This window comes from Schistocerca americana, chromosome 6 (assembly GCF_021461395.2).
Source record: "Schistocerca americana isolate TAMUIC-IGC-003095 chromosome 6, iqSchAmer2.1, whole genome shotgun sequence".
NCBI classification, from domain to species: Eukaryota; Metazoa; Arthropoda; class Insecta; order Orthoptera; family Acrididae; genus Schistocerca; species Schistocerca americana.
Genome location: NC_060124.1, coordinates 471,992,435 through 472,012,104, shown reverse-complemented (window position 1 = coordinate 472,012,104; position 19,670 = coordinate 471,992,435). Strand labels below are relative to the sequence as shown.

At 39.1% G+C, this 19,670-nt stretch overlaps 1 protein-coding gene across 2 annotated transcripts in view; it reads left to right on the top strand.

The window, feature by feature from the left end:
- The window catches only part of LOC124620375 (serine palmitoyltransferase 2), a 153,926-nt gene that overhangs the window by 108,384 nt on the left and 25,872 nt on the right, over nt 1-19,670 (top strand). For both annotated transcript variants that reach the window (XM_047147049.1, XM_047147047.1), the window contains exon 10: nt 11,738-11,873. In XM_047147049.1, the coding sequence (XP_047003005.1) occupies nt 11,738-11,873 (136 nt within the window). The remainder of the gene's footprint in view (nt 1-11,737; nt 11,874-19,670) is intronic.

Sequence of the window (19,670 nt, the reverse complement as noted above, 5' to 3'; positions counted from 1 at the left end):
GCTTAGTTAGTTAGTTAGTTCAGTGGATCATTTTGCATGACAACTCATAATGCCGTGGAATGAAGTCATTTTACGTTCGTGTCACAAATTAATTTGTACATATGGTTACCTTCTGAACATTTTTTAGTTAAGAAAGAAATATCAAAAATTAAATGGGAAAATTGGGGTTGACATGTTGGTGAAGTAGAATGGAAGACAAAACAAAGCATACAAAATTATGAAGCACTTGAATAAACAAGAGTGAGATACTTTACAACTAAATATAATTTCTCAAAAATGGTAAAGTACTTTAAATGTGCATGGACTGATAATGAAGAAGAACCAGAAGTAAACACTAAAACCAATGACTATATAGATTTATAACAGTGGGAAAACTGTGAAAGTGATCAAGAAACAAAAAGTCACACGGCACTGATAATATAAATATAGAGCTGATTAACTATTTGCCTATCAGGTAAACCATAGAATTTCAATTGTTTTGAGTGTTTGTTGGTCAAGCAGATGTGCCAGATGAATAGAATGAAGCTTTTCGTATGCCCTACTTATGAAGGAGGTTATAAAACACAATGCGCACACTACTGAAGAATAAGTGTGTTAAATTCTTCCTACAAACTGGATGCTAAAATTATAAACAAAGTATTAATATCGATAGGGGAAGCACTGTTAGAGGTACAAAATAATTTTGGAAAATGTGGGTCGTGTTGTGATTGTTTTTCACTTTGTCACAAGTAACTGAGAAAAGAAGAGAATTTAGCTTTCCAACTCATTACAGTTTTGTTGATCATGAAAAGCTGTTTGACAAGGTAACATTGTAGGCCATTGCAACTCCTGGAGGAACTCGTCTTGTCTTCTGTTCAAGTTGTCTACACCCGTGGTCCAGCGATAAATAGTGCATCGTCTGAATGTGATGTCTTGCTTTTGAAACCACTCATTGCCTTAATTTTTATAATGCCTTTCATCTCAGTGCTGAAGTCCTAAGTGTAATGGTAGCACAGCTACTTTCTGACACATTGGTAATAACAATTAGTCCAGTGACATTTTGTGACAGATTTCTTGGCAGACTGTCTGCCTTTGAACACTGCTTCTGCCAGGGCTCTGCAGGGCCCACTTGCTGGCTCCTGGGAATGGCTGTGTTCCCTTGCATCAGCTACTGCTCGTTGCTTCGGAGAGTATAAAGTGCGTCACTGTTGTTGAATGATGCTCCACAAAAATGTCTATGATTTGCATTTCACGCTCAATAGCAACAGAGGCAAACAACCCATTTTTATGTGGTGAGTTTTGTATGACACTAATATGTGAGAAATGAATACGGCTCAAAATTGATTTTATAGTTTGTGATCCAGTCGGCGTACCTCACTATGTTGTTTAGCTTTGTTATTAACCCTTTTGCTGCTGTAGGCGTACACATCCTGCTACACTGTTTCCCAAGTATTGTGGACGTGCATACTTGCACGGCTTGGATTTACCTATAATGCAATGGACATGTGAATGTGTCCTGAGCCGCTGATGTCTCACTGCTGCAGAAGAGTTACTTCCATATCTTGGTGAATAAAAAACTTTCGAGTGTTTATCATACAACATTTGTGCCCCATTGCATGCCATCATTTACAGAAAACCTTGTTTCAGTATTTTGAATTGTTTGAGATACGACGATTGTTATGACCACGATTCACAGTGTGCAAGGACGTGAATGGGTCTGTTGCAAACCACTGTCCTTTGGATATAAAACCCAATAACTTGAGAACAAAATGCTGTTGCTCTAATATTTAAATAGAATTCCAATATCTTCTCTACATTTCATTCACTGCAATGTATGAGCTGAAATCAACCATACGCAAAGTTTACACAATGTGTTTTTACATCTGCAGAGTCTTTAAATTTTGCACAATGTTTTACTTAATTTGATGCAGCACAGTAAGTATGGTGGATAGTGGAAAGAAATTCAGTTCTTTATCGAGTGAAGATCTCGGACTATAAGAGGAGCAAAAATAAAATTTTTTCGCATGATGGTTTTTGAAAATTCAGATGATAAGTATTTTGTATCAGCCGGAATGCCATCTCTCAGCATTTGGCAACAGTACATCCGTAACAAATGCAGCCTGAGCATGGAACCCAAATAGCTCATATGTAGCAGTGAAAAGGTTAATACTTTATCTGTCTTTTCTTTTCTTTTTAGGAGTGATTCTTCATACAATTTTTATTTTGAATTTGTATGCTTTCACCCAGCTGTAGTGAGTAAATGTGGTGTTGTTATAGCTGTTTTTTGGCTTGGTATGGTAAATATATGTCATAAACTATGTGAGAATATCTTGCAGTGCGTGCTGTATAGCAACACTGGCACAGTGCACATATTGAGGTCCACATATGGATTCGTAGAGAACTTAACACTGGTCAAAAGTGATATTGAAGGTATTCAATGAAATTCACACCAACAAAAGTTCCCATTTTTGAAGCTACTCAGAGAAGAAGGAAGTTGCTAAGCTTGGTGTTAGCAAACATCTACATGGGTGCCTAATTGCTATTGCACAGATTTACCTCATAGGAACTATATTCATTTTGTAACTATTCTCCTGACATCTGGATCCTACATGATGAAGAAAACTTAAATTCATGTCATTGATGGCAGGTCAAAGTTCTTCAGAGTCGTCTGAAGAAGCTTGGTATTCGCAGCAAAGCAGACATCTGTGACTATTAACACAGCTTACTGTATTGAACTTGTGAGAAGATTTAATGTGTAAATGTTTTCATCGTACTGTGTTAAAGAATTTCTTCTAAAAATTTGCAGCTCCATTAAATTAAGTGGAATTAAGTGGAAAGTAGGGCTGGTACAGCTGTGCACTGCAATTACATTTGAGAACTCGTGCCGTCTGTGCATCACAAGGCGTGTGGAACCACGGGGCTGATGAGATGCTGCTGGGAGCTGGTCTCTCTCATCACAGTATTGGTCGTGAGCCTCATAATGCAATTTAAAGAGAAGAACAGTTGCTGATTTTGTGAAATACAGCATTCTGGTAGTCCACAAATTGAATTTTCTATCTCAGTCTCTCATCTTACATGAGGTTTATGTAGCAAAAGTCATTGAAATGGAAAGGGAATGCTAAGTGAATTTAACAGAATAATTCAGGGCTACATGTGGAACTAAATGCACAGCCACATTGTTGCCAAATACTTGCAACCATATTGCCAAGTCTTTGCCTTGCTAAGGGCAGCTGTACAGTGAAATGCTTGTCTTATACAGGTTCACAGATGGGTGGTGTTAAATGCAATTGTTCTTTTGTGCTGTGTAATCTCCTGTTACTTTCTAACATTCCTTTCAGCCTATCTTTATTTAAGGCACTCAATTAAATTTAAACTACAAATCCTCATTTTGGAAGCTTTCCAGCATGAAACAGAGCTGTTAATGCCAGGTGCTTCTCTCTCTCTCTCTCTCTCTCTCTCTCTCTCTCTCTCTCTCTCCTTTTTGGTCTACTAGGGACCATGGGGCTCGTCTTAACTCTCAGCTATGGTCCTCTACTTTTTCTTGGCCCAGTATCCATTCATCTTCTGGCTGTGAGCCTGCTTCCTCTCACCTGTCCACTTAGGTCTGGCGTTGCCTGTATACTTCTTGCTTGTGGGAAACAGTGGGAAGACTCCCTGCAGGATGACCTGTCAGTATTTAGTTCCGTTCTTGTCTGTCTTTAATAGGATCCGCAGTTCCTCTAAGTCTGATTTAACAGAGGTGATCCACTTGGCTTTGGATACTTTTCCCCTACTTGTCACTGTGAGGATCCTGTTGGTGAGCCTGAAGTGATTCAGGCGGGTCGTGCCCATAGGAGGTCAGTCGCCTTTTCCTCATACATGTGACTATGTCTTCCTGATGTTCGTAGAGCTCGTTATTGTGCCTGATTCTGTAGGTACTGCCTTCCTCTCTTATGCGTCCTAGTATTCTCCTCAGGATCTTCTTCTCTTTTTTAAGTTCTAGTGTCCTGAGTGGGCCCAGGCACTCAGAGGCATAGAGTGCAGAGGGTTTTACTTCCAAGTTGTAGTGTATGTTCTTGGATAGGTACTTGGAGGTATAGATGTTCTTACAGAAATGATAGGCCCTCTCGAACTTGGTGCACCTGGCGTCTATGGTCAAGGTTTTGCTCTCGCATGCTGAGATTCATTCTCCCAAGTACTTGACTGTAGGAACTTTACAGATAGTATTGTTTTCTAGTGGGATTGTAGAAGAAGCCTGCTCGATATTGGTGGTGAACTCAGTCTTCTGTATGTTGGCCCTCAAGCCAGTTTTTGCCACAATACTGTAGAGGCTCTATAGTTGGTGAGTAGCCTCCTTAATGCTGTTGGCCAATAGGGTGAGATAATCAGCAAAGGCTAGTCAGAGTAGATTGAGGTTATCTTTCTTGTACCCAACTTCAGTCCTGCTTCTGGGGACAATGTGGAAGTCCATTCTGACGATTTTCTCCAGAACACAGTTGAAGAGGATGCAAGAGGGGCCATCCCCCTTCCTGACTCCTGTCTGGATGGGAAAGCTCTCGGAGAGTTCTCCCCTGAACTTGACTTTGAAGGTGGTATTCTTCAGGGTAGCTTGGACCAGTCTGGTAGTCTTCCCATCTAGGCCTAGTTCCCACAGGTTAGAGAAGATGGTCTGTCAATCTATTTAGTCATATACCTTTTGGAAGTCTACCATAATGTCAACCCAGGTGTCCCCCTCCCCCCGCCCTTGGCTCCTATATAAGAGGTTGGTCTTGAGGTTTTGAATCTGTTCTGTGCAGGACCTACTTGCATGGAAACCAGCCTGGTATTCACCGTGTTGGGAGTATAGCTGTTCGGTGACTATTTTGCAGGGCGTTAGAGAAGATCTTGTAGGCTATAAGCAACAAGGAGATGCCTCTGTAGTTGTTACGGTCGGTCTTACATCCTTTCTTGTGTAGTGGATGGATCTCAGCTGAGGTCCTTCCCTCTGGCAAGACCTCTGTTCTCCAAATGCCCTGAATGATCTGGGCAGTGCTTCCACATTTCTACAACTATACCATCTTCACCTGGGGCCTTCCTGTTCTTGAGGCCTTTGATGATCTTTATTTTTTCCCTGTTGGGTGGTATACAGTCCTGGTTCCTGACAGCACGCTCGGCAAAAGCAAGTATCTTTCATTTGTTCTGCATTGAGGAGTTTCTGGAAGTATTCTGCGAAGGTTTTTGTGCAGTCCCTGTTATTCATTTGGAGTTTCCCATCTGGCCCTCTGAGTTGTAGGGTTGGGGCTATGTATGAAGTAGTCTGTTTCTTGAGTCGCTAGTAGAGATCTCTTAAATTGTTTTTCTTGAAGTCTTCTTCTGCCTGTAGTATTTGAGACCTGTTGCAGTTCCTCTTGGTTTTGCGGATGATGCTCGCTTTTGTTTTTCTTTGTGCCATGAAAGCCTGATGGTTCGGCTCATCTTTGCACTGATTCCACTTGTTAATGCCAGCATTATATAATTTCAGCACAGGGATAGCAAAGCTCGTGATATCAGTTCCCGCTCATGCAACATACAGCACCTGAAATAGTGAGGTATATAATTTTCAGTCACAATACGAATTCCCCAGAATAAAAATGAATAAAACATTACTTGGGTAGTGTGGAATGAAAACTTATTTCAGGGGAATTAAACTAATTGGAAATCAACCTTCACCCACAGGTGATGAAACAGTAAGTTATCAAACACTTTGTGTCTTGAAATCAACTATGTCAATGTGCAGTCTTGTGCCACAACAAGTAGAATTTCATAACTCCCGCAGAATGCAGAATTATGTTGGCGGACAGAAGCAAGAAGAAATACAGTTAGCTAATTATTTGATGCCACACAGTAATTAAGTCATTTGAGGATTCAGAAGAGAAGAAGCTGAAAGTTATTGTTCATCAACACAGAAACTAAACTATGCATGTGTGAAATTCTGCTCCTTCGAGCTTTTTTCACCTTGTGGTCTATGTATATAATGGATATTAACTAGCCTATTCATTACTTTTGTAATGTTCCTTTCTTGTTTGGTCCATAAATGATGTAAAGAATCCAATTCTGTGTCACTGATGGTTCCTGTGAATCTTTCCAGTGACCTTGTCTGTGTGTCGTTGCTTGGTATTCTTAAAGCAGACCACTATGCCTGCTTACAGGGTAGGGTATTGGATCGAAGTTGCCAATCCCGAAAGTGAGTGAATGATCGCAAGGTGTCAAACATCATCAGCAATATTTCCAAGTCTCAGTTGCACTAGCATTGTGAAGAACTTCGTCGGCAACCCACGGGGTTCTCACTGCTATCCACAGCCTGCTTCTGCCGACCCTCATTGGCGCTGCGCTACCAGATGCTGAACTAAGGGCAGCCTCAAACTGATAATAGATTACACCATTGAAAAACGCAAATGAGTTGCACACTTGTCCTCTTCAGCTTAGGGTGAAAACTAATTTTAACAAAACTAAAAATATGTGCAAAAAGATCTTGTTCAAAGTGTCAACGAACAGTAAGATAATGTGCAATATTGACCTCGGCAGACTGTATCTACATCCAGTCTTGCGTCACACTCAACTATAATATCAAGAATACCACCAAAATGTAGAGACATTATGGACAGTAGAATAATAACCAGTGCCACAGAGTGATAAATCAGATTGTGGATTCACAGAGAAAAATTGAATTTATGGTTATTGAAGCAGAAACACACCAGAAGAAATAGGCAAATGTCCAGATTATTGTCACTGATAGTTGCTTTGAGTTTGTTCAGACACTTTCCACCGGTTTTCTGTTGATGTAAGTTGATACTCATGGAGCAGACAACTATGACTACAACTGCGACTTTAAGATTCACGATGTATGTGTGATAGTTAGCAGCTCAATTGAAGTATTGGTCAAAGGAAGTGATAAGATACAGCTTTCGCAGCAAAATTGGAAGTGATTTCGAAAACAGCTATTGTTTTAGAAAGTGAGCACTTAACAACTGTGTGGACAAGGCGTTGCTGCAATAAACACTCTTTCATTGCCATAAACATAGCTGAGTAGATAAAGTGCAATGTGAAATGCGAGAATAGGGCTAACTTTTACATGAAGCAATCTTTTTGGAATCTAAAAAGTTTAATTTACTAAGACAATGTGATATCTTTAGTGTGAATTATTCAGAATATTTCACGAAGTTGACAAGAAGTAGTGATGCAAATTCAGCGGACAATTAGTTGCACACCCACAAGTTACTGTCATGACAATAGAGTTGCAAAATAATGGATATGTCCTTGTAAAGTCTTGACTACACTAGTTGCAAGAAGAATGAATTTTCATTGCTATGACCAAATCTGGACATCCAATCCAACACAAGATAGTGTCTGGGTCAGATAGTGTTGAATTCCAGGTATGAAAATACATTCTTCTTTTCACTAGCGTATTCAAGACTCTCATGGGTAAAGTAAAATGTAAAGGAAAAAACTTATTATTTATTTAAAAGTTTGTTGTCATAATGCTTAGAGTTTATTTAGAGCTTAGTTCGTTAGTTAAAGTGCATTAATGTCATGAGTAATGCATTGATTTTGTTGAAGCTAATAAAAATATCCAAACTTACTAGAATTCACAGTACTGGGTTCCAATGATCTCATTGTTAAGTAGCGACTGTGCCGAAATTTCTTTGGTCACCTGTAGTCTAGAAATACGCTTTACTTGCTCTCACGGAACTAACTGAATCTGTAGTGGTGCAAGTGCAATTCTGCAATGAGATTTCATAAATAAAAAAATGGGACAATAATGAAATGTGTGCAGATTTGGCTGTTCAAGCATCCAGCTAACATCATTACGAAAATTCTACGGGCGTAGTTCATAGCCATAATAGTAAACCAGTCACTGTTCAAAAAAAAATATTTTGTACCTTTTGTACTAAGAAAATATATTCTTAAGTATTTTACATCAGTTTGGAGCCAAATATTAACTATTTGCAATGTTGGAACTGAATTAACTTCTGACAAACTCTATTGTCTACTGCAAACAGTTCCCTTACGACACAAATTGGGATTAATACCAATACATGTACTCGCTCATCAAATTTCTGCTTCAGCAAGGAAATTTTCTCCACGGAGTAGCACTGACGTTCTAAGAGCGTCGATTCTAAAAGCGTCGGCTCTTTCATGGGCAAGTTCTGTTTCTTGGTTTGCAACTAGAAAAAACTGTTTGACAGTAAAAAAAGCTGTTTAACAATAAAATAAGGTCATGGACTGCATACATGCTGCTGAAATCACAAGTTATGTTTTCAAATAAACATATGACATCGACACAATGGGTGATATAGTATACGTCATAGGCATTGTTTTGGCAACTCGGTTGTCATAATGGTGATTTGCGAGTGTGGGACTGATTGATCCTGCTTGTCAGGTTGACGAAATATTCTGAGTAATTCTGTGTTACTAAAGTAAACTGTGTTACTAAAGTAAACTTTTTTAATTCCAGAAAGGTCGTTTCGTGCACTAGCTATCCCTATGCTTACCTTTCACATAACAATCTATCTACTCAGCTATGTATATGGAAATGAGAGTGTGTTTACTGCAGAAATGCCTTGTCCACACAGTTGTTAAGTGCAAACTTTCTAAAGCAACAGGTGCTTTCGAAATCGGTTCCAATTTTACTGGAAGTCTGTATTGTATCTGCTTTTAGTACTAATTTAATTTAGTTACTAAGTCACAAGTAAGTGACAGATCTTAACCCCCCCTCCCCCCATGTCATATGTCTCCTGGTGCCTTGGTAGAAGTAGTCATAGTTGTCTGCTTCGTGAATACCAGCTTACATCACCAATAAAACAAGAGACTCTCTGAACAGCTTCAAAGCAACTGTCAGTGACAACATTCTATATTTTGTTCATGATCTCAGTATCAAACAAGATGGGATAAATCACAGACAAAATGAACAAGCTTGTCAGTATGCATCACCTGTGGTAAATCTGAAGGTGTAAAACATGTGAAAGTGCACAACTGCACATTTGCCTATTTCCTCTGTTTAGTTTTTGCTTCTGTAATCATACATTCAATTTTTCCTTATGAATACACTCTCTGATTTATTACTCTGTGTTATCAGTTATTGTTCTATTATCCATGATATCTCTTCATTTTGGTGGTACTCCTGACATTATAGTTGTGTATGACCCAAGACCAGACGTAGATGCAGCCTACTGAGATCAGCATTGCATAATAGTTTACTATTTATTAACATTTTGAACAAGATACTTTTGCACCCATTTTTAATTTTGTTAAAATAAATTTTCATCCCAAGCTGAATAGGATAAGTCTGCAACTCATCTACATTTTTCAGTGGTGTACTCTACAGTCGATTTGAAGCTGCCCCACTAGATTGTCATCTGGTTGCGAAGCTGCATTGAGGGCTCATTGGAGCAGGCAGTGATGACATTGTGAGCTGCCCATGAAGTTCTTCATAATGCTAGTGGAGTTGAGACTTGGCAATATTAGTGACTATATTTGGCACCTCGTGATTCTTCACTTGCTCTTAAGAATCGGTGATGGTCGATCCTGCCACATTGTTGTAATATTCTCTTTTCACACTGGTGAAGTAATCTGAACAGTCCATCACACGTATATGACGTCGGGCTCGTAAATTTAATTTTTCAACCCTGGCGAGGTCATTCTGCACTTAAATTTCAACGGTTTTTATTTCATGTTGTGAACTGTACTACATTATCTACCACCAGAGCAATGACAGAGAGCTAAATGAAACTTACATTTACTCACTGCTTGTCACGTGATCTAAGGAAAGGCTAGTTGTTTGTTCAGATCTTGTTGGATTACCGACGTGTATCACTAAAGTATTTGCCTTTTTTCTCTGCAAATAGCCAGAATTTTAATTCTCGACCTTCTTCTGTTATTCAATAAGCTACTTTTAATGTTGTTCGTTCACTCACAAGAGGTTTTTTATCCGTATTTGATACAGATGCACATGACCAGTGAATCAGGAAAAATGAAATGTTGAATGTTTCCCCCTGTAGAATACGCACATTTACCGTGGTATCTGATTTCCAAGGCGACAGGAAAAGCCCACTAACAAGTCGACGGTAGGAGGCTGGTGATGTGGGCAGAACTCTGCAACAATTTCTGTTGAATTAACACTGTGAAGAAAGATAAATTTGTGTCACAGTGTATTACTCAACAATTGAATACACAGTGAGCGGTTTCGACCACAAGATGTTACATTTAGATGATGTGTTGTTACTGCTAGTCTTTGGATGTAGATGTAGCATAACACCTTGAACAAAAGAAATGGCTTCCTGTTGGAACTGCAGTAGCCTACAGTGTTGCCAGATTGTGCAGATTGCTGAACAAATCTATCAGAGAGGTCATGTTATTTATCTTGTGTTGTGATTGACACAACTTAGACTCTGTGGCAGCCTGCTGCTGGCTGGTTTGTATGTCAAAATGTGTTCCATAAAACATAATTTATGGAAAGAAACCTTAAATAAACTTGACAACATAATTGCTGCTGTGTGGTTGCAAATGCTGGACACGAACATCTCATCAATTACAATGAATCAAACTTATCAATGACAAAGTTACTCCAAGTCGTAGCAGGATATTCATTACCGAGCCATATATGAAACACTGATATAAGACAAGAACTAACTGATGAACTCATTACAACTGTAACTGAACAATATAACTGAACTGAAGAGACCATGTCAAATGCATTTCTAATAATAGGATGAATAAAGTTACAATACTATATAACCCAACAGAAAAGAAAAATTTTGGGCTTCCCTTAACAAGATGCCACAAGAAATTCTGAGTTGAAACAGCCCAAAATGCTGAATCTGTAGAAATCGCCGATGCCAAGGATGGTGACCTTGAGTAAACATTGTAAAACACATTACAACCCACTTTTTTTTCCAGACGTTTAGTGAACTACCTTGCCTTCCTGTAGGTTGGGAACGGAAAGGACAACTTAATCATTGTAATCAAACATTTGTACATGTGCGTAATACATCTTTGGCCCAAATTTGTCCTTTTTCTGCCCATCAGTATCAAAGTTGTGTACTCATAGAAGTTTATTAATATATGACTAATAATAATAGCAGTGACAAATATCTGTTAGTTTTTTATTCATCCAGCACTGATTTTCATTTGTGCAATTTGCACAAGGGATTTGTGGTTGAAATACCTTCCAGTAGTTTGTGTAAAGCAGCTAGCCACTTATGTCAGGTAGTGATGTCCTCTCTGCCCTTATTGGCATGAGTTGCTCTTTCTTTTTAAATGTTCCCACATGAATGTTGCCTGTCAGTAACATCATTACTCGGTCAAAGCATGAAGCCTCAAAAAGTGTGTGAGAAGTTATTAATTTTGCGAAGTGTCATAGAACCATTAATTATTCTAGTCAGTGTTTACTAACTTGAGTTAGTCATATATCGAGAGAAATATGCATGTTACCCTAGTACTCCTCCCTCCTCGATAACAGTTCAAAGTAATTCCTCAGCCCATTGCTACTCCCCTTATTACAAGGGGAATAGCAATGAGCTGAGGTGTGAATTGAAACATGTGTGTTTACAATTTTTATTCCGCTACACACTTTGCTTTTGTGGAACATGGGGCAGAAGAGAAGTGATTTTAAGCATTAATTACTGCAGTAAATTGGTACTTATTTGACGGAGAACTGTAAATGCAATTGAAAAATGGTATGATCTTTGTTATATAAGATGTCTCGCTACACAGACTTCAGTTACAAGATATTTTAAAAACATGCTTGTCTGTCTGGTTTCAGGAATGAGACGCGTTAAGCAGCTGGCAAATAACACAAGATATTTTCGCCGTAGATTAAAACAAATGGGAGTTATTATCTATGGTAATGAAGATTCACCCGTTGTCCCATTACTGGTGTACATGTTCTCAAAAATTGGGTAAGCAAAGCTAAACAACACTGTCCCTATAACTTAAAACTATTGTAAATTTGTGTTGTTCATGATATAATAATTGAGCAGTCCTTGTCATATTATAAAGAAGTGTTTTGTTAGAAGCTTCCTGTCTTAGGAGTGAGGAGACAATGGCAAAAAAAGAGAATATGAAGGAAAAGAGCATATGAAAAATACTTTAAAGGTAGCTTGATAGCGGAAAGCTGTGAGCATTCAGTTTGATTTAAAATATTCTGCTGTCAACAAATCAGTGTTGTACATGCATTGAGCTTTGCTTGGTGAAATATCAGAAATGTCAGTAAATAGAGGAGAAGTCTAAGAACAATTGACCTCTAAAAGAAGATGAAACTGAAAAAGGAGGTTGAGATCTGAGATCTACTACAGAATGTCATTGACATATTGACTGTCTTTGTGAACATGAGAAAGTTATTGTTGAAGGCAACACTAAATGATACATTCAGTACTATTGATAATTTCATTTGTAAACCCACAGGCCTCTTCAAAATTAAAAAGGAAAATAGCATTTGCAAAAGATTTTCTTGGCGTACATAGCAGAAATCTCACTTAGAAGTGCTTGCTTGTCAACAGTCACTAGCTGGCATTGTTCAAGGAATGTTTAACAGTAGTCCAGTCTCTCTTTTGTATCTACATTGAGATTCAGTATTTGTTATATTTCACTTCCTTCCATTTAAAATTATTTTCAGATGATTTTTCTTGTAAAATGCAGTATGTACAAACTCATTTTATTGGACTTTATTCACATTTGGTGCCAGTGAACACATCTTGTCGTAGTTGAATCAAATGTTTCAATAAAATAGTAATAAACATTTTTTATAAAAACCCGGAATACTACACTTTACATAAATGTTTTAATCATTTTTGAGGATAGTAGTTGAATTCAGAGGAAGAAGCAGGTATATTGAAGTCAAGGTTGAAATATTCACATGTTGTCTTAATTGGTTTCACAGTTGGAGCTCTAGAACTGTGTTTCTTGCATCATGACTTTCTTATAGAGATGTGTGTGTAAGAAGGTGTGGTGTGGGGTGAGGTGCAGTGGCAAGCAGCAATGTACCATGTGATGCTGCAGCCAGTACTGTCATTGTGCCTCATAAGTCTGTAGTGTGTGCTTTGGGGTGCCTTGAATTGATTTCATGTTAAATTAGGTATGCCTTGAATTGATTTCATGTTAGGTTAGGTATGGTGAAGATACTTAGACACTTTAGAGCTCACTATTGGTGTCAAAACACAAACACAAACATGACAAGCAACCATGTAGGACAAGACACATTGCTACTTACCAAAGGAACACATTTTAAGTTGCAGACAGGCACAATTAAAAGACCCTTACATAAAGCTTTCAGCCACAGCCTTCATCAGTATAAGAGACACACACCATTCATACGAGGGTATTTCGGAAAGTAAAGATACACTGTACGCCAGAGGAACAGAAGAGCTTTGGTGAGCAAGTTGGCAACACTGGTGTTAACCTTGAACTGTTAGCTTTCTCCTCGCGGGCATTCGGCAGTTGAACCTTGCTTCTGGTTGAAGTAGATCGTGTTTAAAATGGCTGCGCCGATTCAGAATCCCGCCAAATGCGAAGTGCGCTCCATCATACGTTTTCTTCATGCAAAAGGTCAGCGACCAGCAGATATTCACAAAGACATTGTTTCTGTTTATGGGAACATTATGGATCGACAAAATGTAACGAAATGGTGGTGTCATTTCTCGGGAGGTAGGACCGATGTTCATGACGAACAAAGAACAGGTCGGCCATCTGTGATCTCTTAAGCCCTTCTTCGGAGAACAGAGGAAGCGGTTCATGCAAATAGACGTCTTGCATTGAAAGAATTGCTTCAGATCATACCGGATGTGTCAATGACAACTCTTTATGATGTGACTGTCAAGTTAGGGTACAGGAAATTGTGTGCGCGCTGGGTTCCAAAGCAATGAGCTCTGATGCCATGTTCAATCACATCCTAGATATGGTGAGTTCATGGGTGGGGGGGGGGGGGGCAGTATGTCAATTGAAACTCACCACTGTGTTCCTTGAACTACTCCATCACACTCCTGGCCTTGTGGTATGGTGCATTATCTTGTCAAAAAGTGCCTCTGGCATTGGGAAACATGACTGTCATGAATGGGTGTTCGTGGTCTACAACCAGTGTACGATAATCCGTGGCCATCATGATGCCTTGCATGAGCTCCACTGGACCTATGGATGCACATGTGAAGATTCCCCAACCATAATGGAGCCGCTGCCAGCTTGTCTCTGTCCTGCAGAACAGATATCACGGAGCTGTTCCCCTGGGAGACAATGGATTTGCACCCTCCCATTGGCACAATGAAGAAGGTATCAGGATTCATTAGACCATGCAACTCTCTGTCACTGTACCAGCATCCAGTGCCAATGGTCATTGTGCCCATTTCAGCTGTAGTTGCCAATGTTTTGTTGTCAACATTGGCGCATGCATGTGTTCTTGGCTGCAAAGGTGTTAGAAGTGTTCGGTGCACTGTGCGTTCAGACCCACTTGTACTCTGCCCAGCATTAAAATCTGGTGTTAGTTATGCCACAGTTTGCCGTCTGTTCTGTCTGCCCAGCATACATCTGATGTCTGTAATGACAGGTGACCGCCCAACCCCCACAATGTGTAGATGTGGTTCCACCTTGGTTTCACCACGTGTTGGAGACACCACAGCACTCTTCAAACACCCAAGAAGTCATGCAGTTTCTGAAATGCTTGTGCTGAGCCTCCAGACCATCACAATCTGCCCATGGTCAAACTCAGATAACCGCGCGCCTTCCTCTTTCTACACACGGATGGCACGCTCATTGATAATGCATGCAGAGAGAGAGAGAGAGAGAGAGAGAGAGAGAGAGAGAGAGAGAGAGTGTGTGTGTGTGTGTGTGTTTGACTAGCAGTCATTTCTCGTCAGGTGGCGCTGCTATCACCTGGATGGGTTTATTCGATAGTAGGTCAGTGGTTATAATGGTCCGGCTGATTGATGTATACTTAGAAATCGCGACCTGCTGTCTGAAAACCGTAACATTCACCAGTCAGTAAACAGTAAGAAAGTTCACACAGTGATTATCAGTTCAGTATCCTTGCTCAAATACTACAGTTCACCATTATTCAAGAAATTTCACAACTGTTGACTGCACATCATGCTGAGAGAGAGGGAGAGGGAGAGGGAAGGCCCATCAGAAGAAAAAATTCACAACAAGTTCTCTGAGAATCCCAGAACTTCTAGAAACGTCATTTAAACCTAATCTCATTATTTTGCGAACGTCTCGGTGGAAACAAATTATAACATTTCCTCAACATCACTAGAACACCTAAGCATAGGTCCTGATGCTAGTAGATCTGAACTATGACTTCCCGAGAGACACACACACACACACACACACACACACACACACACACAAATATCTCATGCTCACAGAATGTGCAGTCATTCCTGTTGCTGATCAGCTGAAACATAAGGTACCCATTCAGCTTTCTGCAGACAACATGGTAATTTTGCTCCTTGACCAATCCTCAACTCTAAATTTACTTCAGTCACTTTCTAGTCTTAGTCTTTTCCAAAAAGTATATAAGTTGAAAATGATCTCATCTGTACTTGTCTTAAGGACAAAAGTAAAGATCTGGCTTTTATAATCCTTAAATGGCTGCTTTACGGTAGGCATATATACAATTCACTGCTCAGTTACACAGTAAAATTCACACTCTTTTTCGTAATTAATTATTAATGAATCTGAAGAATCATACTTCGCTTAGATGCTGGACTAAATCAGCCTTACACTCTGTCAAGCAGTATAACAAATGAAAATAAGAAAGGCAACTGGCTGAAAATCGAGAACATTTAGGTAACTTTCACACTGTTATGAACAAAGTATTGTTTAATTCATTATTTAACAACAAAGTGCTTGTTTTAAACCAGCTTTTGATGTATTTATGAAGATATGTCTTGGAGGTTGTTTTTTAATGGGAAGTTATAAAATTTAGCTTTTAGATAATTTACACTATCTCCAAAAATATTTAAAGTATAGAACTCAATGTTCTACAGCAAGTAGCTATTGTTCTGACAGGCTGTATAAAGTTTCAAGGTTATTAGAGTACTGGTAGGGTCCAGAAAAATTTGCCTTCATGATAAATGCAAATATAGATGTGAATTCTGCCTCAAAATGCAAAAATGCAAATTGATGCAGGAAACACTATTTCAAAGAGAATTGTAGCAAGATGAATTACCTTATAAAAGATAATTTGAAATAGCTTTATTTTATGCATATAAAGTTCAAAAAGGAAACTGGCTTTGGTCACTGGTATTGCAGCATATCTGGCGAAGGCCAGTTTGGAAGGAGAATGCATGTAAGAACATCTTCGCAAAATAAAGAGCACACCTATACACGAACACAGTGACATGTCAATGTGGTTGTAAGTTACATTTGGGTTCCACATTAGACTGTGGACGATTGAATCGTCTCTAAGATAAATACCGCATATGGCAAAGTAGGACTCAAGTGTTGGACTAAATACGGAAACGCTTAAATTTGTCTGTTAGCTGAAGTTGGTATTGTGCAAAATTGTGGACAATCTGATGTGGCAGTTTTAGGTGAGCTGTGTTTTGAACTACTGTTGCATAAGATATTGATGGGAGTATGGCTTTGACCTGTTTTGTTTACAACATTGCCAACCTCAGTAAGCAGCTGCGCAGTAGCCGTTACCAAATGCTTTGTGTTGTCCATTGCTCATTTTTCTTCTTTTCTTATTTTGAAATAGCAAAAGAGATTAATTGTGATTCGTCATGTATTGTATACAACTATCACAATACCAGAAGGGATCAGTGATCCGTGTGTCACTTCTGCTTTCGCGAAAACACAGAATACAAGTGTAGGCTGGATGGCCTCTGAGATGAGTGAGTGACTTGTTAACACCCCCCCCCCCCCCCCTCCCCAACCAATCCTTACCAATCATTTATTCATATTTCTTGTTTGTTTGTGCTTGCAGCTGCCTGCTGTGTTTTCGTTGTCGTCTGCGCTGTAGTGACCATGCCCATAGGTGTGCGCAGAAAATTTTCCAAGAGGGGGCAAGATTCAAAACTTGTTAATCACTATACAACTGATTTCATGAGTCTGGAAATATACCATAGCTCAAGAACTAAACTTGTCAGAAAATATACTAAATGTTTTGTGTGTCAAACATTAATAGTTTAACTTTTTAAGATTTTTATGAAGGTAGGTTACTTTAATATCCAAAGGGAAACATGTTTTTGAATCATCAGGATGAACATTGGTTCCACCTTTTATGATTTTACAATATGAAATTACATCCCCCACATGATTAAATCCAGCACATCAAATGAGTTAGATAATAAAGCTAGAACTATTCACAAAAGATGGTTTTGTTTGTATACCAATAATGTTACTTTGACACTGAAAATTAAAGATCTAAACTATAAAGAGAAGACTAAAAACTTGAGAAAGTCGTGTTGGTTATTAACAAAACAGCCAGAAGAAATGACAGTGTCAGTAGTATGTAGAAAAACAGGATGTGAACTTTAAAAGTGGTTATACAACTTTGATACCACCCATAATACTTACGAATTCTTAATCATGGTTATCAAAGTACAAAGTGTTGGGTCTTGCCCACTCGTCTCATATAGGGTGCCTAAAGGATGCTGCATTGTCGGAATGCTACACAACAATTCAAGCAAATATTAGTACTTTTATTTCAATAAAGCAGATTGACAATACTTAACGTTGGCTGTAGAACAAGTGTCGCAAGCAATGGGTGACAGGCAATATAAATCAGAGCCCTGTGATGTATGCAATGTTCAGGCAAGCCTATCACCCAGTTTGTGGATCACTACTAACTGTTCTCATAGCACACTCTGCTAGGCTGTGCTAATACTCCGCAAATACTTTTCACTAATGTCCGGCCGAGGCTGGCAGGAGGCGGAGCTTGTATTCAGTTCTTGCAGAGGTTGCTCCTGTCGTGGTGCGGTCCTCATTAGCAGGATATTGGCTGACGTCACCGCACTGCCTTCTCTGGTCTTGCGTTCTTCCTCTTCGTTCCGGTGCTTGTGGTTATGCCAGAACACAAAGGACAGCTAAAACAAGCAGAAAGTTACATATATTCAGTGAACTAGATAAAAATCATAAAAATCATTAGTGTCATGTCTCAATGAGGAACTTGAAACTTTTCAGCACAAGGCAGGAGCATGTAGAGGAACTCTGGGTCAAGTTCAAAAAAATAGTTGACCATACGCTGGACAGATATTACACAGTAGAAAAGTTCATAATGGGAGAGAACCTCCATGGCATACAGTCACTGTAAAGAAACTTCTAAAGAAACAGAGATTGCTGCATAATAGGTATAAAACAAGTGTAGGGCTATATGTAGAGAGATACTGAACGAAACATCTTTGGCTGTCCAAAGAGCAATGCGTGAAGCCTTCAGTGACTATCAGAGCAGAATATTGTCATGTGGTCTTCCACAGAACCCAAATAAATTAGTTATTTGTAAAAATTAATGTTCAGTTCCCAATGAATGAATGGAGCAGGAACTGAAATTGAAGGTAGCAAAGCAAAAGCTGAAATGCTTAACTCCATTTTCAAATGTTCCTTTACAAAGGAAACCCCTGGAGGACTGCCCCATTTAATCCTCGTACCACTGAAAAGAGTAATGAAATAAGTATTAGTGTCATTGATGTTGAGAAACAGCTGACATTGTTGAAGTTGAACGAAGCTCCAGGGCCTGATGGAATCCCTGACATATTCTGTACTGAATTTGCAGCAGAGTTAGCCTCTCTTCTAACTATAATCTGTCACAGATCCCTCAAACAAAAAACTGTGCCCAGTTCTTGGAAAAAGGCACAGGTCACATCATCTTATAGACGGGTAGTAGAAGTGCCGCAAAACTATTGTCCAGTATCCTTCACATTGATTTGTTGTAGAATCTTAGAACATATTCTGAGCTCCTGTTCTGAGATCCAACATAGTGAGGTATCTTGAACAGAATGGGTTTCGAAAACATCCGTCTTGTGAAAGTCGACTCGTGTTTTCGTCACTTTCCTCACATGACATTCTGAAGGCTTTGGACCAAGGCATTCAGGTAGATGCTGTATTTCTTGATTTCCGAAAAACATTTGACTCAATACCACACCTACGTTTATTGTCAAAAGTGCACTCATATGGGGTATGAAGTGAAATTTGTGACTAGATTGAGGAGTTTTTGGTAGGTAGGATACAACATGTTATCTTGGGTGGAGAGTCATCATCAGATGTGGAACTAACTACAGATGTGCTCCAGGGAAGTGTGTTTATATCCTTGCTGTTTGTGTTGTTTATTAATGACGTTGCAGACAAGATTAATAGTAAAGTCACCATTTTTGGAGATGATGCATTTACCTATGGTGAAGTACTATGTGAAAGGAGTTGCATAAAGATTGTCAGAGATTTACAAGATTTCAAAGTGGTGCAAAGATTAGCAACTTGCTTTAAATGTTCAGAAATGTAAAATTTTGCACTTCAAAATATTAAAAATGTAGTATTCTATGACTATAATATCAATGAGTCACTGTAGGAGTCTGCTCGATTTCCCTAAATTGCTTCAGGAATTTCTGGGATGGTTCCTACGAAAGGGCATGGCCGACTTCATTCCTCATCGTTTCCTAATCCGATGAGACCAATGATGTTGCTGTTTGGTCCCCTCCCTAAAATCAACCATATTTGAATCCGTCAGTCAACTTGTACAAATACCTGGGCATAACACTTTGTGGGTATAT